Source organism: Chanodichthys erythropterus, chromosome 1, assembly GCF_024489055.1.
Source record: "Chanodichthys erythropterus isolate Z2021 chromosome 1, ASM2448905v1, whole genome shotgun sequence".
Taxonomy (NCBI): domain Eukaryota; kingdom Metazoa; phylum Chordata; class Actinopteri; order Cypriniformes; family Xenocyprididae; genus Chanodichthys; species Chanodichthys erythropterus.
In genome coordinates, this window is record NC_090221.1 from 9,709,321 (window position 1) to 9,733,036 (window position 23,716).

Genomic DNA, 23,716 nt, shown 5'->3' on the forward strand with positions numbered 1-23,716 from the left:
AAAAAAGCATCTCAAAATGCATCAGATTGATGCTTTAAAATGTGGAATATTAAAATTTTTCTTCCGGGGGAGCATGCGCCCGGACCCCCCTAGAGGGGTAATCTTCTTCTTACCTTTTTCACCCCCGACCCGTTTTCATGCCTGTAATGTTACCTCAGAACAAATTTCAATATTCAGTGACCATAAACTCGTGACCAAAAATAAACTCTTGAGAGGAGCATTTAGCTAAATGTATGCACCATATTACATATTAATTATAATTTTTAATGTTCTTCAATAGCCTATATAATGACTGTTTGAATAAATCCATCAAGTTGGCAGCCACCATTTAAATGTTTATATTTCAAAAAATACATTAAAAAAAGCCTAGTAGGCCTATTATAACTTAATTATTACAATATAATATGTTGGGGGTTGGGGGTTGGGGGGGGGGTCACAGTATACTCACTATAAAAAACTAGACTACACCACTGCGTGCATGGTATCAAATGATTATTTCAAATGAAGTACATAGTAGTTAAAGACATTTAAAAAAAAAATCTTTAAAAATGCCTCACAAAGTTTCACATAAACAAACAACATCTATAAAAAATATTGTAATTTAAATGAAAAGTAAAAGTTCTGGTGTTGCAAAACAAAGGCTGTATGACACTTTTGTCAATGGGTGGCAGCATTGCACAATTTGCTGCCTTAATGAGGAAATTTTATCAAATATATAAATTCTCATACCAATTAAGTACAAATATTATGTGAATTTACTGAATTACACATTTAATATGACATTATTTTATTTTTGAAGACCACACAATCCTTCAAAAAGTGAAAAAAGGAAATGCTCTTTCATGACAAGGATGGCATCTTTCAGTGATCAAGCAGGGGGAAACCCCTCTCTTCTTTTTGACGAGAAACATGGTTCTTTCTCCTGTTCACAAACAAAGAGAAAAATGTCCATTATAATCTGTTGTTGAGCAGACCGGTGGACTTACATGGCGCTGCACCATCAACATAATTTGACTCTTCAATAAGGGGCAAATTTGAAGATTTGGGGAAAATACATACATTTATTCAGAATAGATTTCATCAATCTTAAAGCATTTGTTAAATGCCTTGGAATAATAAAGAAAGAATAAATAAATAATCAATAGCCTTCAAGTACGTTTGTGTTTTTAAGTGGTATGAATTTTGTGTATGATGGACATTTTCAGCTACTGGAAAAAAGTTGGATAAGCCTTAGAGTTGGTAACAAGTTAACTTGCCTTGAGTCATTTTTATTTACCATTTATAACAATACATTTATATTTATATAATAACTGATGGCTTCTTTTTTCATAATTGTAATACATTTTATACATTTTTATAGAGCAAAAATTAAAAATAGAAATACTATTAATATTAGAAAGAAATTAATATTTAAAAAAAAAACACAATTACAAGGTTTAAAGCTATTATATCTATCCCTTAAAGTCACCATGAAATTAAATGACAATTCTTATTTTTTCATTTAATATTGCAGTATTTATTATAAATGATTTATAGGTGCTCATCATTGTTTTTGTTTTGCTTTTTATTCATAATCTTTAAATAAAATAACTTCCTCTCCCTTTTGCAGTGACATCTCTTCTCTGACGATGTGTTTATTGGCGTAAGGGAAGGACGACCTGTAATTATAATTAAAGTAATTCTAAAGCGCAACATCTTCAAAGGTTTAAAGCTCTTATAATCTATCTGTAATCTATCTAACTGTACAGTTATGTGCTGAGTTTCTTACCTTTGCCAAAGAAACATCCCAAACATCAACAGCAATGATATCACGTCAGCCGAGATCCATATTCCCATGTACTTTTTAGGCTCCTTTCATTATTACATGCATACACAAACACACAAAGGATTCCTGAGGTATTACACATTCAGACAAGTCAATGTGAATTATAAACGAGAAAAAAAAAAAAACGGTTTCTCTTTTATGGCACATTAGACAGCAATAGGTGAAAAGATAGGCTGAGATTTACCAGATGCCAGTCAGGCTTAGACATGTTTTTGAAGATGTGGCAGGCATTGGTGGTCACTGAACTGGCCCCAGAGCACCACAGTAATGAGAAGAGCCAACGTTCATTCACAACCCACAGATTCACAGACACGTTTTTTTCCCGCAGCTCACTGTTCAGTGAAATAAACAAAAAATGTCAAAATAAAAACAAACAAAAATCTTCTTTCTATTCATCTGCCTTTGGCTCCATATCAGCGACCTTTTCAACAGGTCGCAACAAGCCAGTTTCTGCAGGAGTGGCTGGGCCGTTTTAACGTGCAGTCTTATTCATCAGTCAAGCTTTTCTTGTTCATTCAATTTTATTATATCTTCATCAAATAATGAAATGACAGGTGCACCCAACCGGAAAAAACAGTATCTGGAAAATGCCTCATCAATCTTCTGTGCTCTGCAAAACTATAATCATTATTAGATACATTTGTGAGTTTAAGCTACAGATCAGCACATAATTTCTCAGCCTTTCTGTCATGTTTGTAAGAAAGTAAACCCCTGTGAGAATGATCCCCAAGGCTGTAAGATCATACCAACATTAATGGCAGCAGTATCATGTCTCTGCATGTCAGATAAGCTGCACCAATCCTCCTACACCTACCTTATGCTACGAGTGCTCAGTGAACTGTATTTCATATTTAGGAAGCTTCCACCATCCGCATTCATTTCGTCAACCACGTTATACACCTGCTTGAACCCTGGTGAAAAATTTCTCACGTTGTGTCTATATTCTCGAGGAAGCCACCATATCTGAAAGTGATACAAATGATTAGAATTGCATTTAAGGGTGCAAAAGAGAAAAAAAAACACAAAAGCCTGAGATTTTTATAACGATATGTAGCATTAATGACAGCCATGTTTTTAATAGGGCCTCTAATGTAAGATTAAACTGAAAAAAAAACAAAAAAAAAAACATGCCTATTTATCTGAAATAAAGTAAGTTTATGTACTAAAATTATAAAAAATAAAGTGAATAGAAATATATAAAAAAAACTGATAAAAATTAAACAGACAAAAAGGGATTAGAATTAGAGTTATCTAAATTAGAATTAAATTTTCACTAATGGTTTTAGACGTTTGGACCCCACTGTATGCAGTATGACAATATTACCTTGTCTGGTGAGATGCCTGACTTTATGATAGTTTCAGTGGTGTAGAAGGAGTTGCTGTTGTGGAATCCTGTTGAGTTATTCTCATTTTTTAGGTCAAATATGAGGGAGACATTATGCTTTTTGGCCATGACCAAGAGCTCAGAAAGAGATGGTACTGTCTGGTTGTTAGCCTCCCTCTTCTCTTCCTCTGAGAGCGATGACACTGAATGAAATGGATCTGTCTGTATTTGAAAATCAAAAGATCTCATTTTAAACAAATTTGTCATCTTATCATCACAATAAAACAGACCATCTGAATATCAAATGCGAAGTGGAAGAATTTTTTTGTTTCTGTTGAAAATGGATAAAGCTGCAACCTCAGTTCAGTTCAAGGTTGTTTGCTAGAAATCTTTAACCAAAACATACTCCTTTTTCTTTTCACAGGGTGCCCTTGAGAGATATAAAGAACTTGATGTTCTTTTGCTTGATGTAGTATTTGTTCAAATGCAACTGCACATGAGCTGCCTTTACAACAAACCTTTCAATATAATATATTATATTATATTATATTATATTATATTATATTATATTATATTATATTATATTATATTATATTATAATATAATATAATGGTAACACTTTACAATAAGGTTCATTTGTTAACATTAGTTGACGTATCAACTACCATGAACTAACAATGAACAATACATTTGTTACAGTATTCATTAAACTTTGTAAATGTTAGTTAATAAAAATATAGGTGTTGGTCATATAATAAGAATATCATGAAAAAGTTCATTATTTTATTGTAATTTATTTTAAAAAAAATGAAACTTTCATTTATACTAGATTCCCTACATGTAAAGTAAAACATTTCAAAAATTTTTGTTTTAAATTTGTTGATTAGAGCATACAGCTAATGAAAGTCCAAAATCCAGTAACTCAAAATATTAGAATATTTACATTTGAGTTTCATTAAATGACCATCCCTACAGTATAAATTCCGGGTATCTCTTGTTATTTGAAACCACACTAATGGGGAAGACTGCTGACTTGGCAGTGGTCCAGGAGACAATCAGTGACACCCTCTACAAAGAGAGTAAGTCACAGATGGTCATTACTGAATGTGGTGGCTGTTTACAGAGTGATGTATATTAAATGCAAAGTTGACTAGAAGGAAGAAATTGGGTAGGCAAAGATGCACAAGCAACAGGGATGACCACAAGCTTGAGAAAACTGTCAAGTAAAGCCGATTCAGACACTTGGGAGAGCTTCACAATGAGTCAAATAAAGCCGGAGTCAGCGCATCAAGAGCCACCACACTCAGACATCTTCAGGAAAAGGACTACTAAGCCACTTCTGAAACAGAAACGACGTCAGAAGCATCTAACCTGGGCTAAGGATTAAAACAACTGGACAGTGAACAGTGGTCGAAAGTAAATTTTGCATTTCATGTTGAACTCATGGTCCCAGAGTTTGAAGGAAGACTGCAGAGGCACAGAATCCAAGCTGCTTGAAGTCTAGTGGGAAGTTTCTGAAGTTAGTAATGATTTGGGGGGCCGTGACATCTGCTGGTGTTGGTCCATTGTGTTTTATCAAGTGCAAAGTCAAGGCAGCTATCTTCCAGGAGATTTTGGAGCATTTTGAAAATCCATTTTTTGATTGATCTTAGGAAATATTCTAATATTTTGAGATACTGGATTTTGGACTTTCATGAGCTGTACGCTCTAATCATCAAAATTAAAAAAAACAAAAAACTTTTGAAATGTTTTACTTTACATGTAGGGAATCTATAATATATGAAAGTTTCATTTTTAAAAATAATTTACAATAAAAAAATGAACTTTTTTTTACGATATTCTAATTATATGACCAGCACCTGTACAGTCATTCATTGTTTGTTCATGTTAGCTCACAGTGCATTAACTAATGTTAACAAATACAAGTTTTGGTTTTAATAATGTATTAGTAAATGTTGAAATTAAAATGAACTAAGATTAATAATAAACGCTGTAGAAGTATTGTTCACTGTTAGTTCATGATTATATATATATATAAAATATATTCACATATATAGATGTTATAAATATACTTATGCTTATACAGATGTTATAAATATATAAATAATTCTTTGCGCTCACCCTTAAAAACCATTCGCCTGCATTTAACATCTTTAACTCTTCCAATGTGAAGTTAGTGTGCATGCTGTTATCTCGACCTGGAAATTTTTTCTTCACGTCAGTTGTTCGTAGCAGATATTTTTCACCATTGTCATGCATAAGAAAAGGCTTCATATCTTTGCTGAAAAGATAAAATAGACAAGCGTATCAGAGCGCAAACACACACACACAAACAAGTAGTATCGAGTGTCTGTGCTTCCGAACAGAATCTGAATCGGTTACCTGATTTGCACATCTGTTTCAAATGCCACCACGCCACACTCCATACTCTTCCTGAATGACATCATGGTATTCTCTGGAGCCAGCTAAATACATAATTAAATACATATAACATTAAAGGGTTGGCTGAAGCTAGGTTAAGGAAGGTAGTGGAAATTTGCGAGCAGCAGTATGGCTTCATGCCCAGAAAGAGCACAACTGATGCAATTTTTGCTCTGAGAATTTTGGGATGAGAACTATAGGGATGGACAGAGTTGCACTGTTTGTTTGTAGACTTAGAGAAAGTGTATGACAGGGTGCCAAGAGAAGAGCTGTGGTACTGTATGAGGAAGTCAGGAGTAGCAGAGAATTATGTCAGAGTGGTGCAGGACATGTATGAGAGGAGCAGGACAGTGGTGAGGTGTGCTGTAGGTCAGACAGAGGAGTTCAAATTGGAGGTGGGACTGCATCAGGGATCGGCTCTGAGCCCCTTCCTGTTTGCTATGGTGATGGACCAGCTATCAGAGGAGGTCAGACAGGAGTCTCCTTGGACAATGATGTTTGCAGATGACATTGTGATCTGTATTGAGAGCAGGGAGCAGGTGGAGGAAAAGCTGGAGAAGGGGAGGTTTGCGCTGGAGAGGAATGAAAGTCAGTCGTAGTAAGACTGAGTACATGTGTGTGAATGAAAGGGAGGGAGGGAAGCGGAACAGTAAGATTACAGGGAGAAGAGGTGAAGAAGGTACAGGAGTTTAAGTACTTGGGCTCAAAAGTCCAGAGTAATGGAGAATGTTGGAAGGAGGTGAAGAAGCGAGTGCTGGCAGGTTGGAATGAGTGGAGAAAGGTGTCGGGAGTTTTGTGTGATAGGAAAATAGCAGCGAGAATCAAGGGGAAGGTGTACAAGACAGTGGTGAGACCGGCCATGGTCTTTATGGGTTAGAGACAGTGTCACTGAGGAAGAGATAGGAGTCAGAGTTGGAGGTAGCAGAGCTGAAGATGTTGAGGTTCTCTTTGGGAGTGACAAAGTTGGACAGAATTAGGAATGAGTATATCAGAGGGACAGCTCATGTTGCACGTTTGGGGGACAAAGTTAGAGAGGCCAGATTAAGATGGTTTTGGACATGTTCAGAGGAGGGAGAGTGAGTATATTGGTAGGAGAATGTTGGACATGGAGCTGCCAGGCAGGAGGCAAAGAGAATATATATGGATGTTATAAATGAGGATATGAAGCTAGTGGATGCAAGTGTTGAGGATGCAGAAGAGAGAGATGATTCGCTGTGGCGACCCCTGAAGGGAGAAGCCTAAAGAAGAAGAAGAACAACAACATTAAAGGGTTAGTTCACCCAAAAATGAAATTTCTGTGATTAAGTACTCAACCTCATGTTGTTCCAAACCCATAAGACTTTTGTTCATCTTCAGAACACAAATTAAGATATTTTTGATGAATTCTGAGGGTTTTTTTTATCTCCCATAGAAAGCAAAAAAATAAGGTCCAGAGAAGCAGGAAAGACATTGTTAAAATAGTCAGTGTGACTACAGTGGTTCAACCTTAAAGGGTTAGTTCACCCAAAAATGAAAATTCTGTCATTTATTACTCACCCTCATGCCGTTCCACACCCGTAATACCTTTGTTCATCTTCGGAACACAAATTAAGATATTTTACTTGAAATCCGATGGCTCCGTGAGGCCTCCATAGGAACAATGTCATTTCCTCTCTCAAGATCCATAAAGGTACTAAAAACATATTTCAATCGGTTCATGTGAGCACAGTGGTTCAATATTAATATTATAAAGCGATGAGAATATTTTTGGTGTGCCAAAAATAACAAAATAACGACTTATTTAGTGATGGCCGATTTCAAAACACTGCTTCAGAAAGCATCGGAGCACAGATGAATCAGTGTGTCGAATCTGCCGTTCGGAGCGCCAAAGTCACGTGATTTCAGCCGTTGGCAGTTTGAAACGTGATCCGAATTATGATTCGACACACTGATTCATTTGTGCTCCGATGTTTCCTGAAGCAGTGTTTTGAAATCGGCCATCACTAAATAAGTCATTATTTTGTTATTTTTGGCGCTCAAAAAATATTCTCGTCGCTTTATAATATTAATATTGAACCACTGTACTCATGAATGGATTTAAATATGGTTTTAGTACATTAATGGATCTTGAGAGAGGAAATGACATTGCTTCCTATGGAGGCCTCACTGAGCCATCGGATTTCAACTAAAATATCTTAATTTGTGTTCCGAAGATTAACGAAGGTCTTACAGGTGTGGAACGGCATGAGGGTGAGTAATAAATGACAGAATTTTCATTTTTGGGTGAACTAACCCTTTAATGATATGAAGCGACGAGAATACTTTTTGTGCACAAAAACAAAACGAAATAACGTTTTTTTTCAACAATTTCCTCTCTACCATTAGTCTCCTACACAGTTGACGTAGTGCAGTGCTCTTCTCTACATCAGAACAAGGTTCAGTATTCTCGTCGCTTCATAACATTAAGGTTAAACCACTGTCACATTGACTATTTTAACAATGACTTTACTGCTTCTCTGGACTTTGAATGTGGTAATTCCTTTGCTTTCGATGGGAGATTAAAAAAAAAAACTCTCGGATTTCATCAAAAATATCTTAATTTGTGTTCTGAAGATGAACGAAGGTCAGATGGGTTTGGAACGACATGAGGGTGAGTAATGACAGAAACTTCATTTTTGGGTGAACTAACCCTTTAATATAACATAAATATAATAATAATAAAATAAACATAAAACCTTTTAAAAAATGTTTTAAAGGGACAAAATAAATCAGTTCTTGCCAGAAAGAACTACTATTTTACTACTGTACATAAATATGTTCAGGTTTCCATGTCCTAAATAAACAAAAATGAACTCAAAGCTGGAGCATCTGTGTTCTTCACACGCCTCAGTCTCGTGTTGAGCACAGGAAGATCAAACCTACAGAGCTTTAGATGTCGAAACACCTCCTCCACCTTCCATGCCAGTGGAATTCGGCTGTGTTTGAATTGTAGACTGTCCGCCATTCCATTGATATTTCTGGATTAGGACTACATGTTTTGTAATAACTCTATAAGTTTTCACTGTAATTATTGCATCTATAAATTGCTAATGCTTGATAAGTGTTCCAACATTTATGAGCAGACTGACGTTCTAATGAAATACATTCCCCCACGTCGATAGCTTACAGTACAACCTGGGAACAATGCCATAATCATCATAATCCTAAAGGGATTCAGAAACTACAGCAGATGATTCATCCTCTGGCATGTCAAATTTATTCTAAAAAAATAATGTTAAAATCATCCTGCAGTTCAGCACCGACATGAACGAACAGCAAAAACAAGATTTTGATGGGCACACCAGTGTAAACATGAGTTAATACACATTTTAACAAAAGGAAAGAATGTCTCAAAATGAAAGTTACACTTACCATTGGAGCACCACGGTGTCCGACGAGTGAGGGTTTTGGGGGAAGGTTACTGGTAATGCACGGAGAACAGATTGCGAGAGGACAAAGGAACACAGCAGTGGACACTACCAGGAAGGTCATCATTATAAAAACCTTACAAGCTACACAGGCAAAAACACACACAAAAAATACTCAGTACAAAATTTTGAAAATAAAACAAATGCAACATTAGTGTTAACTTTCACATTTACACCAAATACATGATAATAACTTTTATTAATATGTCATCAACCAATATATAATGCTTTATTGCATGGCTGTTTGTTTAATTCTAATCCGTCTAAGCAGGGCCTTTGCTAGAGGGGCAAAAGTTGACAATTCCTGATTTCACCCGAGGGGGAACCACAACACCCCCTCAGAGCATGATTTCAGCCTAGAAGGATGCCTGCCCCACCCTGAAATACGATTTCAAGACAGCCCACAGCAACAACCGGATCCCCGGATACCCCAAACACAGCCCTGATTATAAGCTGTTTTGGAGCCTCTACTGACCAGATGTATGATAACTCTTGAACACGAGCCAGCTGATCAAGGTCAAAGCCACCAGAGCACCCAGATGCAGGAAAGGAGCCGTGGCCTATGGGAAACCAAAGAGGGGGTTTTCATACTTTATACAGTACAACAATAGAGATGCAGACACCTGAGTGTCAGTTCTATGATAAATACAGTATAATGTAACATTATGTTGAGAGATACGCTTGCGCTCATATTTCACACTGCCATTTTAGTATAAAAGCTAACATGAAATACAAGGAAAACCAGCTGCAAAGACGTTAACGACAGACAAAGCCTTAGTACTATGATGACTGGCTGAAGGATGGTTTAGACTTTATACCTGAAATGACATATAGACAGTTTGCCACTCCTCTATCCATTCTTTACTAAATCCAGCTATACCAATAGTATCAGTGAGGAGACCCAAAACCAGAAACACCTGAAGAGAGGACAGAAAAATATTAACATATTTTGAGATCATTCATTAACATGCTGTGAACTTCCTTTATGTACTTAAAGCTGACTAAGAGTGATGATAGTGTTACCAAAGCTTTAAAGGTAACCTATGTGACTATTTCCTCAACTATGGGCACTTTTGGCCCAGAGTACTTTTGTCTTAATACTCATATTTAGCCTATAATACATTCAAACTTTCCAAATAATTAACAAAATTCTGCATTCTTTTTTTTTTTTTTACTTTACAAATACATTTATTAGGGGCTAAATTGTTCGTGTTTGTGAAAATTAGCTCTGGAACAGCCATACTTAAAAAAAATACATATATTTAAAAAGTAACATTTTAAAATAATTTTAAAATTGCACCATAAATATTGATTTATTTATTTAATTTATAATATTTAAATATTCAATATATAATTATGATAGCAATCACTACATTAAACAGTCTAAATGTATTTTTATAAATATTTATTGTCTTTGGAAGGTGTAGGACCATAAAATATACATCCAATCTTTATATTCGGTCCGAACAAAATAATACAATGTCTTGTTACCCTCCTGTCAACGTTTGTTTTTACATTCCCTCATGCACCCTGTTCACGCAGATATCATATCATCGGCGCATTTCATCCTATGCAGTTTATACAGATTACAGACAGACCTGTCACGAACACCGCAAATAAACAGCAGACACCCTTTTACAGTTCCTACCGAATCAAAACAACAGCCTTATGCTGCATTCACGTCCTCAGACTCAGAACTATGCGTTTCCATGTCAACAAACACAAAGTCCCTTTCTATAGTCTTTGGGTATAAGCTCTCTAAGTTGTTTACTTTTATTTATTGTAATGTTATGTGCTTTGAGACATGAGGTAGTTTAACACCATCTCTTGTGACCCTTGTGTGCATTCATGAGTTTTGGAGGAGGCGTGGCTTTGGACGGCGATTTAAGGGTTCGATCCTTTTCCAATCTATGGTTTGAGCTCATGCTTTCGATGCTAGCAGGCTAACGTTAGCATTTCCCAGATCTTCCCAGAAGTTGTGCAGCCTAGCTATAATAATACATAATCTATACATAAAAGGGATTTTAGAAGTAGCAAAAATCAGGACATGGCTAAAAGTAAGAGTACCTTATGCAGCCAGTGCAAATTCAAGGGCTCTCTAATTGCGAAATGTAGCAATCCAAATACCTGAAATAAAAGAAGAACGATCTTATTGGAATAACAAATGCTACCAGCGGAGCAATCTGGTTCACATTATTCCCTTCTTCTTACCAGTAGAAGGAAACAGTAAGTGGCTAGCATAGCAGAAATCACCATCACTATCATGTACCAGTCCACCCATTTTTCCAATTTTTTGAAGGCATGCCTGCAAGAGGAAAATGAAGCAATATATGGCTCAATGACACAATCAGTTATTACTGTACGTTTAAAGGTGAAAGAGGATTTTTTCGTCGACTGAGAATCCAAAGACTGTTACTGAGTTTTTGAAATGAGCGCATGCGTAAGAAAAGGAACGCCTCCCAAAACTCGTGCACGAGTATTGGAAAACGAGTGTTTACCACCGGCATTCACTGTGTCGTGTTTTTTTGGATTCATTATGTCGGACTCACCGCAGGTAAGTCATAATCTGCAGTTGTTACTCCTGTCTCCTGACAAAAACATTGCATGCGGCGCCTGCGGAGTGTGGAAAATTACTGGAGAGCGCAGCCGCGCTCGTCTCGCACAAGGAACGTCACGGCAGTGATTGACAAGCCAGAGGGCCAATCGTTTACGTGATGATTGCGTAAACGATTGGCTGATGTTTTTAAGGCCCTACCTCGTGCACAGATGATGTATATTAATATTATTACTTTCAGTGCACCTAATAAATAGTCTTTTATCCGTTAGTAAAGACAGTTTCAAGTAATATTGCAAAAATGTATAAAACAAAACATCCTCTTTAGCACCTTTAAACTAGGAAGCAATATGCCAATGGATTTAATCAGCATATTGTGGAATTGTACTCACTCATTTACATCAGTGTGGTCGTTGAAGGCAATAAAGCAAACGTACATCCAACTCAGGGCAAGTATGGACACAAAAGACAGAAAAGAGAACCAGCAGCATGACCTCTACAAACAAAAACAAAGCAAAACTGCACATTTCAAACATTTTTTTTTCTCGTTATGCAAGTCATTAAGCTCTTCTTTGTCCTGTTTAATACAGAGAAGAGTATAATAATAGTTTTCCCTGATCATTTTCTCACGTTGGGTTTCGCTTATGCTACTGATTTGAATATTCAAAAGTAGGGCCAACCTCTAAACCGAGTGGTTATTATTGTAGCTGATTATTACTAGTACTTCCCACACAGGATTTTAGAAATCTTTGAATGCAGCAGTAATTGTTTCTGACACAAATCAAAAGAACGGAGAGCCTTGCTTTTCTATTCAGGTTTCCAATTAACATACTTTTCTGCCTGTTATGATCACCATCAGTCTCCACAGCTTTGTACTCATTTAAAAGGGAAGAGCATTTACATGATAATTGTTCATTTAAGAGGCATTTAATGACAACAATTTTCTTTGATTCTGTTCGTTTGTTTGACGTGGTAAACTATTCCGCCTCTCTCAACTGAGTAAAAAAATTTTGAAAAGATGTCTGCAAGTGATACTAAGAGAGAATGGGTGCATTCATGATGAAAAAAATGTGATTGGAAAATGCAAAATGTCAAGGAAAATGATCGTTTATGTGAATAAAATCTCACTTTTTGTTTTGTGTTATCACTGTTCCAATGACAACTGTAGATCCCTCTGAAGCAGGTTTTAATGATTGAGATCATTGTGTTTTTTTCCACATCAAATCATTCCAGTTGAAAGCACAAAGATGAATGGGGGCCTTGTCAGGTATGTAGTGAGATTAACCCTCATGTATACTGGTGCAGGTGTTTGATATGAATGACTCACTGCTTCGCACCTGATCCTGAGTAGGAGAGAAGAGAATACAAGATGGTAGTCATGCAAGAAAACCTGTTCTTTAGCTCAAAACAGAATAGTTAGTCAGGAACGATAAAATCCTCTAATTACGATATTTTTGAGATAGAGTGCGTGAGTGTATGGGTGATGTGACTCCTGTCACACATGACAGAGCAGGTTAAATTTAATTATAAAGGAGTGGCAATTCTTTCAAAAGCCCTGAAGCAGAAACCTACAAGACAACCTATGAGAAAGCCCTCATATCAATCACTCATTTCTAATAAAAGGATGGAATGTTCCACCCCAGCTTAAGTTCACCGCTGCATCTGTGCAAATGATACATATGTATTAAATCTAACATATTTTAACTAAGTCCTATAATCAATTAGGATGTGATGTCTAATGCTGGAACACAGTAATCTGAGTGTCCTACTGTAAATTATATGAACAACTGACATGAGATATTAAAGATTAAGCAAGTAAAAGGGACCTTCAGTTTTGACAGGGCGTGTTTAAAAGGAAATATAATCTGCAATGTTATTTAGACTTTCTTTTTTTTTTCCTACAGCGGTGTTATTGTTTTTAGGTTCAATGGAAGTGAAAGCCACGATCAGATAAACATGTCTAAGCAACAAGTGCCTTAAGTGCTAAAGGCAAATGTGAGGAGATGGTTGGCACAACAGGAAGGGGAAATCATATTGTAAAATAAATAAATAAAATACTTCTGTGTGCTACTGTACAAGTATTTTTGCACTTGTAATGTACAATGACAGTCAAAACTTAGGATACACCTTGCTGAATAAATGTTTCTCCTGACCTTACAGAACTTACTTTAATCTAAAAGCTTTAACTTCGAATGAACAAAACCACAATTATATATACACCATCATCAAGTTTGGGTATTTATTTTAAATAAATGAAAACTTTTATTAAGCAAGTACACATTAAATTGATCAAAAGTGACAGTCAAGACATTAATGAGGTTACAAAAGATTTGCTGTTCTTTCTTTGTAAACTTTCTATTCAAAGAATGCTGAAAATATGGTTTTCACAAAAATATTAACAGCGCAACTGTTCAACATTGATAATAATAATACATTTATTTATTTATTTATACATTTTATTTATAATGCGCTTTTCTGGAACCCAAAGCGCTACAAACAAATGAAATACAAAACTACATTAAATGTAATACAAAGTAGAAACTAAAAACCTAAAATAATCAATACAGTAAAACACAATAGAATATTACTTACAGTCCATAAAAGCAATTTTAAAGAGATGAGTTTTTAACAGCTTCTTAAAACTGGCTAGTGTGTGAGCATCTCTAACAGCAACGGGAAGCGCATTCCATAACCTGGGTGCAGCAACAGAAAAAGCTCTCTCCCCCATAGATTTAAATCTAGAGGGAGGCTGTTGAAGAGTAAGGGAGTCAGCAGACCGAAGGGAACGAGAAGGCGTGTAGCGGGTCACTAGGTCACAAATATAAGAAGGGGCTGTTCCATGTATAGCTTTGTATGTTAATGTGAGAGTTTTAAAAACAATACGTGACTGTACTGGAAGCCAATGCAAACTATGAAGCACACCTGTGATATGCTGACGTGATGGAGTATATGTGAAAACACGAGCTGCTGAATTTTGGATATACTGCAGACGTTTGATTGATTTAGCAGGTAAACCAATGAATAGTGCATTACAGTAGTCAATCCTAGAAGTAACAAATGCATGAATAAGCCTTTCAGCGTCAGGTGGAGTGAGGAAAGGCCTAATTCTTGCGAAGTTTCTGAGGTGATGGAAAGCAGTTTTTGTGATACTCTTAATGTGAGAGTCTAGTGTCAGATGAGTGTCAAAAATCACTCCAAGGTTACGAGCCTGAGCAGATGGAAGTACTACACTGTCATCCATAATCAAATTAAGATTGCTACCCTTGTGAATAACCGCTGGTGTACCAATGAGTAGGACCTCTGTTTTAGAACAATTCAATTTTAGAAAGTTATGGTGCATCCATGTTTTTATTTCCTGCACACACTCTGAAAGAATTGTTGAAGTGAGAGTAGGATCAGATTTGGAGCTGATGTAAATTTGGGTGTCATCAGCGTAAAAGTGATACCCCAAACCATATTTCCTAATAATTTGTCCCAGAGGAAGCATATACACACTAAACAATAAAGGACCCATTACAGATCCCTGAGGAACACCATGACAGACCTGTCCAAGTTCAGATTTGTTGTTTCCCAAGACAACAAACTGGGTACGATCAGTGAGGTAAGATTTAAACCAGTTAAGCACCGTACCAGTGATACCAAGCCATCTCTCTAGCCTATTTATCAGGATAGAATGGCACACTGTATCAAATGCAGCACTAAGGTCTAACAAGACCAGGATGGTAGAGGCTCCAGAGTCGGCTGAGACAAGCAGATCATTCATAACGCGAACCAGGGCTGTCTCTGTACTGTGTCCCTTTCTAAACCCAGACTGAAAAAGTTCAAAAAGTTTGTTGGAAGACAAGTGTGAGTGGAGTTGAGCCACAACGACACGTTTCAGAACTTTAGCAAGAAAGGGTAAGTTTGAGATAGGTCTGTAATTAGATAGATCTAACTTATCACATCCAGGCTTTTTAAAGACTGGTGTAATAGCTGCAACTTTGAGGGCTTTTGGAACTATGCCAGTAGTGAGAGAGGTGTTCACAATGTTCAAGATGAGGGGACTAATTGAAGAGAGACACCCCTTTAGAACAGATGTAGGGATTGGGTCAAGAGTACATGTAGTTGTATTCATTGCCATCACTAGTTTAAAAATACAATCATTGGTGACTATGGTAAAACTAGAAAATACACTTGCAGGAAAACTAGGTGGAAAAGTGACAGGAACTTTAGAGCAAGGTACCAAACTGATGGACTTATAGATATTTTCAATTTTTTTCCATGAAGAAACTAAGAAACTTGTTACACTCCTGCACAGAGGAACAAATTGGTGACTTGATTGGTGCAAGAAGGCTGTTGATCGTCTTAAAAATCTTATTAGGATTTGCAGCACCATCACTAATGATAGACGAATAGTACTTTGTTCTTGCTGCTTTGAGTGCTTCAGCGTATTGACTCAAGTGATCGTCATACATAAGCTTATGAACAGTTAATCCTGATTTCTTATATTGGCGTTATAAGTGTTTTCATGTGACACTGAAGACTGGAGTAATGGCTACTGAAAATTCAGTTTTGCCATTACATGAATTAATGACATTTTAAAATATATTAAAATAGGAAACAGTTATTTTAAATCGTATATAGTTTTTGTATTTTTGATCAAATAAGTGCAGCTTTGGTGAGCATAAAAAACACAATATGTCCATTAATGCTTTTCCAAATGTCCAAAAAGCTCTATTAATAGCAAGAGTTGTACTTTTTTGTACTAACAATAACCTGCAATAACACTGACACTGATTCACAACATATTCGTTCTTGGAGGTATATTGTCTCTCAGCCAGGTTCACAAATGCGTATATTACATTATCAAAAAGCATACTGGTGGAGGATGATGTTGTGGTCCAAAAAGCATGACCAAACATTCCCAGTACAATCACTCTGTCAGATCTGACTCACTGATTTACATGGAAATGTGTAAATGTATAAGGGTCAGCGCAGTTCCTGCTAATAGCTCTACATTAAAGAATAAACCATGTATTCCAGTATTAAAGGGTTAGTTCACCCAAAAATTTAAATTCTGTCATCATATACTCACCATAAAGTTGTTCCTAAAGTTGACTACTATGGAAGTCAATGGTGCCCCAGAACTGTTCAGTTTAACACATTCTTCAAAATACCTTCCTTTGTGTTCAACAGAACCAAGAAATGTACACAGGTTTGGAACAACCAGAGGGTGAGTAAATGATGACAGAATTTTCATTTTTGGGTGAACTAGCCCTTTAAGGATACAAATCTACCCCAGTAAAATCATTACGAAAGTCGGTGTGAAATTTGAAAGTACATCACACACTGCTGTGAACAGCAGTTTCTTGCAAGTAGCCGTTTTGCCAAAGGTGACAAGCTTCACAAAAACCTCAGGCAATAAGTGTTCTTCTGGCTTGACAAAGAAGTAAGGAGGCTTGTTAAGTGTTTAGTAGATGTTCTGGATCTGCAGACAGGTTATGTCACTTTTAATTAGTCACTTAACTCCATTTAATATGAAACATCAAGTACTTTGTCAACTGCAGCTGTTTATGATTAAATGTCCTGTTGCCAAATTCAGCAGTTTGTACAACACTAAAAACCATCCTGCATTGGGCTAATTCATGAATGCCATTTTCTCAAAATCACACCACATTTCTCTCTGAATGGTAAAAACTCCTGAGTTTGGATTTGTTTCAAATGATTGTTTGGTGAGATACGAAATGTTATTTATAGGGGTCTTGCAAAAACATTTCTTACCTCCTAAAATGTATTAAAAAAAACAATGTCTATATAACTTTATACATCCTTAGTTTTGATATTCTTTTCAATCTAAGTACCCAAGTGATTTTCTGATTTTTTTTATTTTTAAGGGTGCATATTAATTTAATAGGAACTAATGAAATACATCATGCCCAAATGAATTGGCAGTGACAAAGTGTGCTGCATCAAGTTTGTGTATATTATGTTTTCACATGTTTCAATGATAAAATGATAAGCATTTCATAATTATTAAATGCTTTTATTGGCAAAAAAAAAAAAAATTCAGTATGCAAAGAGTCAATATTTACAGTGTTGACTCTTCTTCATAGCCGCTGCAATTCATTCTGGCATGCTGGATATCAGCTTCTGGCCCAAATCCTGACTGAAGGCGATCCATTCTTGTCTTATTAGTGCTAAGATGATCACAGTTTGTGGGCTTCTTCTTGTCCACTTGCCTTTTGAGGATTGGCCGCAGGTTCTCTATGAGATTAAAATCTACACTCTAAAAAATGCTGGGTTTAAAGCAACCTAAGCTGGGTAAAATATGGACAAACCCAGCAGGTTGGGTTAAAAGGGACCTATTATGCCCTCTTTCACATGATGTAATATAAGTCTCTGGTCTGGTCAAGTTTCAGCTTAAAATACCCCACAAATTTGCCCCTATTTGGGGGTGAGCAAAAACATGCCTTTTACTATATTAATATATTGCCGACTAAAAAAATAAATCCAAAATTGGTTGAAAAAAATGGCTGGGTGAAAACAACCCAATCCCTGGTTTTGTCCATATTTAACCCAGCAGTTTTTAGAGTGTAGAGAATTGTCTGACCAAGCATCCAAAATTTCAATATAACGATCTCCAACCCACTTCATTACCACTCTTGCCTTGTGACATGGTGCTCCATGATGCTGAAAAATGCACGGATTATCACCAAATTGCTCCTGGGAGGACATTTTGAAACCATTATTTATTCATGGCAGTGTTTTGGGGCAGAATTGTGAAAAGCAACTCCACACGTTAGTCTTTACAGATGGTCTTGAGATGCTTCAATGTTGACACAACACAGGTCTCATGGTAACGTTTAACTTTTCTTCTCTGGTCAATCCATTTTCCAAATGTCCCAAACAATCGGAAGGGGGCTTCATCAGAAAACAACTTTGCATCAGTCTTCTACTGTTCAATCCCTGTACTTGCTACAGAATTTCAGTCTGTCCTTCACGGGTTTTTTTCTTGGACAGACTTGGCTTCTTTTTGCTGCCATTTCTGACACTATAGGCTATTGTCCAAATGACCTCCATCTGCATTCAGATGATCTCACACCCACCTGCTGTAAATACGAGCAAACTCTGCACTGGTGGTGACATCATACTGTAGAAGACTCCTCAGAAGGAGTCTTTCATCACTTGAATTTCTCTACTTGATGTTGTTGATGATTTGGTAAATGGTTCTTTTAGGTGGAATATTGTCCGCAGCAATTTCCTTCCATTGACGCCATTTTGATGCAGACTCAGAGAGATGATGATGGCTTCCCTCCTTTTTTGTTAAGCGTTTTGGCCGTTCATTTACACGACAACAGCATTTTGGTGGCCTGAAAACACAAAGTTTTGAAAACGTGTTTCAAAGTGCAAGTATTTAAAAACGATGCCGATATCATCTCCGTGTAAACTGCGAATCTGCGAAAGCAGTGACATCATGCACATCCGTATTATGTGCGAGACTTTCGATTATGATGTAGTATTAGCCGCTAACGAGAAGAATATAAAAGAGCAGTAAACTGTAAAAATAAGGTGGATAGGCATACGTGAGGCGAGTGCTCAGTAAAAGAATGCTATTACGCAGACGCTTAGTCTTTCTTTACAAAGTGACATGCGTAATACAGCATTTTTAGTCAATTTTGTGTGACTGGGATAGTTTTGATAACTTCATCTGTAACTTTTCTAGTTTTAGTACATCGTTGTCGTGTAAACATTTTCTTTTTTGGCCAATTAAGCTTTCTGCAATTATTTAAAATAGACCTGATCACTCTACACAATGATCTAGAATATATGTGAATCAACACCACAACAACTGAAGCAGCAAACTTTGTGAAACAATTTAAGTCACTGCCAATATTTTTGGCCACGGCTGTTCATTAAATTGCATTTGAAATGTATGAGTGCTGAACCAAACAAAGAGTGTTACAGAGGATTTGGCATCTCTTTTATCATCCATCATTTTGTGAAAAAAACATTTGTCATCTCAAAAACGTATAATTTATTATCAATAATAAATCACAGAAGATTAATTGGTGTTCAACTTTAACAGAGTCAATAGACATGAATACACATAATACTTAAGCCCCCAGTTTCAAGGCTTAACCCTGTAAAACCCAAATATAGAAAAAAAAAATGTGACCTCTCAGATATTGTTTTAGGAGGCCTCTGGTGTAGAAAGATTTTTCAAATTTTTTACTTTTTAGTAAGTTTTAAGGGAAATGTTGTAATATTGCAACATTGGGCCTAAGATAGGAGCAGAATTTCTGTATTTGTACTCACTTTGTCTCAACAGATATACAGAGCATTTAAGCATTCATTTGCAGGGTTGATTGCTTACATAGCCCCATAACAATATATATCATGAGTAATAATCACACAACAATCATATTTTTTTATGAATAAGCATTTATTAATAAAAATATCAGAAAAATTTGTATTTATAAAACTTTTTCTTCTATCACTTTCAATGTGGTTTGAATGAAGTCTGTGTTTTACAGTGATAGTCCCTAAGACTGTCCCTAAGTTCTTTTTATCTGAGAAGCACAGGCGAACATTGCACTTGATACAGGGTATTTGTGTATCCATTATTGCAGTGTCTACAGCATCCTCTTTCTCTTTACTGGGAAATGTGCAATCGTGTCTCTGCGTACATCCAGTGGGGGGTATTCCGATGACATCTTGGCATTCTGAAATGGAAAAAGTAAAAATTAATGAGTGAATAATACAAATGGGTCTTATATTGTTGTAGATAAACTGAAAGAATACAGGGTGGTAGACCATGTGCTGAGGGTAGAGATCTAAGTATATTATCCATCAAAGTATTATAATTTCAATGCAAATGCTAATCAAAATTCCACTACTTCATTCAAACAATACTGTCTGGCTTGCCTATTATGCTCTCTACTTATCATACTAAAGGAACACATGCATACCCCCAGAGCACTTACAGGTTCATGTTCATGACCATTCACACCTGTCCCTGAAGAATGCAAAAGGCATCCCCCCAAAATCATTCAGAGCTCCTAATGCTATAAACTGCTACTTGGCCAACACAAAAAATCTCAGGATCATTTAGAAGTTAAAAAACAAATAAACTACATAGATACAGGGAGTTTCACTGCTCTGGATGATGGAGTTTCAAACCACATACAGTTTATTCCTGTGTTTAATTATGGTCTAAACTAAGTACAAATTTAACAGAAAAGCACATTTAGAACTTAGTTACAATGAATCTCACAGTTTAAATTTCAGTTTGTGACCATGTGAGAAGTGCAGTGTCCTTATGTAACATGTAGGAGCACAGGCTATTTTGACTACCACTCTGGCCCAACGTTGTAGAATTACGAAATGGACTTAACAAGCTCTAAATCAAATTTGATTAATGTTTTCCAAAATAACTAAATATATATGTGTTCTAGACATTGTAATAAACAAAACAAAAAAATATGTAAGGAAATGTACTTACTTGAATCTTGACAAATCCAGTCATGTAAAAAAAGGAGATGAGCTTGACGCGAAGTCTGCAGGTAGAGTAACTTCATGGCCAGATGACCGGACTTATAAACATTTATTCTATCCAATAGCATTTTGAGGACAAACAATAGAACCCATTAACTATGTTAATGTGGTCTTGAGAGAAAAAAAACATTTGCAAGCCTTTTTTAAAAATTGTTGAAAGTGATGTTGTAATTCTGCAATAGTGCTTTACAGGGTTAAACTAGTCCCAGACTACCCAGGTGGGAAAAAGTACATTTCAATAATGTACTTAAAGTGCTCTATTTTCATGCACTAATTTTGTACTTAATATATTAAATATCTTCTTTAGTACTTCTTAAAATCATCTAAAGAACATAAGTGTACTCAAATGTGCTATTTTGAGACACCATAAAATATGAACAAAAATGTGCTTTTAATATACTATCTCTGTATTTAAAAAATGTATTTAGCTACCACTTGTAGTATACTATGGGTTCAAATGTACCGTAAGTGATATCTAAATACCATTTAAATAGTATATTAAAAGCACATTTTAGTTCATATTTTATGGTGTCTCAAAATAGCACATTTGAGTACACTTAGATGTTCTTAAGATGATCTTAAGAAGTACCAAAGAAGAATTTTTAGTATATTAAGTACAGTGCATGAAAATAGAGCACTTTAAGTACATTACTGAAATGTACTTTTTTTTCACCTAGGAAACAAAGTGTTACAGAGGATTTACCATCTCTTTTATCATTTTGTGAAAAAAAAAAAAAATATTAAACTAGGCTAATCCTGGCTTAATTTAACTTAATAAACAATGTGAAACTGGGCCAAGATCAGTTTGCTGAGAAAGTAATGTTCAAAAATACTATTTATATATTTCTATAACAGTATTTTACAATTTGAGTCTTTTTTAGAAGTTATGTTATAACTATATGTCCTATTTTCAACAGGGTCAAAAAAGAAATCTTTTCACATGTGAACAAACTATGCATTATTTTCACAGCCATTTTGATCTGAGTAAAACAGAGAGTAAAACGACTTCCTCAGCATTCAGCAAATCCACTCTGTCATCAGACTTTTACTGTATGGGCTTTTATCATCAGAAAGCAAAACTTTACCTGATGAAAAGTGCCACAAAAAGAAAAATCAGACTTTTGATGACTCTACATATTCTCATAACGTGTATTTTTTAAAAGTGTTTCAGTGTAAGTAAACTTTTTTTTTTTTTAAGAAATGTTTATATTAAGAGTGGATTTTTTTATTAAAAAGATTTTAAATTAAATATGGTTGCAAGAAAGAAAATGAAAGGAAAGCAGCCTATGCAAAGCTGTATGTAAAACCTTCACATGAATCAAACAACCAAGGCAAATGTTATTGAACACAGTGCATATGTTGTCTATGTTGCGAAATAAAAAATAACCAGTTAAAGATAATTGTCATGAAACCACCAAATTTTATTTTCTTCATTAAACTTGAACTACAGACTGCTGTGTTAGAAAGACATCTGCCCACTTTGCTGCAACAAATCATTACAAACTAGATAAACAAGCTCTAGTTTTTGTTGTCCAGCTTCATTTCTTAAAGTATTTTGTATTCACAACCAGATCTTGATCTGCAGTTCAGTGACACTCAAGGGGCATTTTTGTGTAATTTTTTACCCAAAGCTATTAAAATGTTGTTAAGGTTAAATGTAGTTAAACACAACCTCACAGGCAGAAATTTCTCAGTGCAACTTCCAAGTGTTTGCTAAAAAAATTATAATTACAAATCCAAGTAATCATTTAACAGAATCAAACGTTTCCTCTTAAACATGGTTTAACCTCTTGATATTCTGTGATTTGCAGAAAAATCAAAACTTTTGTTTTTGTAAATGTTTACTGTTATAGAAACCTAGCACTGTTCGCTCAAATAATTTATTAGGATGCTATAATGACAATACTGACGATATTCAGCTCACGCGTCTTTCAGCAACATTGGATCCGAACAGATAGTCCGAGAGAATAAACTGCATTTAAATATACACGTTAGTACCTTACCTTGCTGAAAACGTAACAAAAAGTTGATAGTAAAATCCAAATCAGTCTCTCAGGCTTCGGCACTTTTCTACAGTTCCTGCACTCGAAGTAATAATGAGACTTAAATCCCACGGATTGAATTTCAATGAGGAGATACCTATGAATGGGCTTCACGTTCCCAAGCTGTGAAAGAAAACAGTGCCTGTGACTGGCTGCTCCACTGACCTCCAACAGAGGGCACTCAAAGAGAGACATTCAAAGTGTTTGTGACCATTTAAATCTGTTAAAAGTTTAATTTGACACACAAATAAATATTCTATATCACTACATAATATAAGAATGTATGCCTTTACAACAACATGTAGGTATATAAGGAGCAAAATCAGTAATAATGAATACAAAAACGACAACAACAACAACAACAAAATAAATAAATAAATACAAGAGAATTTCTATAAAATTGAAATGAAACGAGTAAATTTCTTTTAGGCTATGTGTTATTTAAAGAGTTTCAATATAAGGTCTGTATAGCATTTTTTTATGCTGTTCAAATGTTGTGGATGTACACGTGTTTATTTATAGAATTTAAATAATTAATAGAGCATTTATAAAACGTTTTTCTTTTTCTAA

The 23,716-nt window shown here is 35.6% G+C and overlaps 1 protein-coding gene across 1 annotated transcript; it reads right to left on the reverse strand.

Moving 5' to 3' along the window:
• Positions 1-438: 438 nt before the first annotated feature.
• gdpd2 (glycerophosphodiester phosphodiesterase domain containing 2) lies at positions 439-23,233 on the reverse strand. Its single transcript, XM_067374618.1, has 15 exons — positions 23,108-23,233; positions 12,699-12,913; positions 11,963-12,066; positions 11,228-11,321; positions 11,084-11,143; positions 9,835-9,933; positions 9,492-9,576; positions 8,961-9,100; positions 5,532-5,614; positions 5,271-5,430; positions 3,150-3,371; positions 2,640-2,788; positions 2,010-2,157; positions 1,769-1,851; positions 439-922 (listed from the first exon to the last, which is right to left on the reverse strand). The coding sequence occupies exons 2-15, from the start codon at positions 12,771-12,773 to the stop codon at positions 862-864; spliced, it is 1,563 nt and encodes a 520-aa protein (XP_067230719.1). The 5' UTR covers positions 12,774-12,913; positions 23,108-23,233; the 3' UTR covers positions 439-861.
• Between the last annotated feature and the right edge of the window lie 483 nt (positions 23,234-23,716).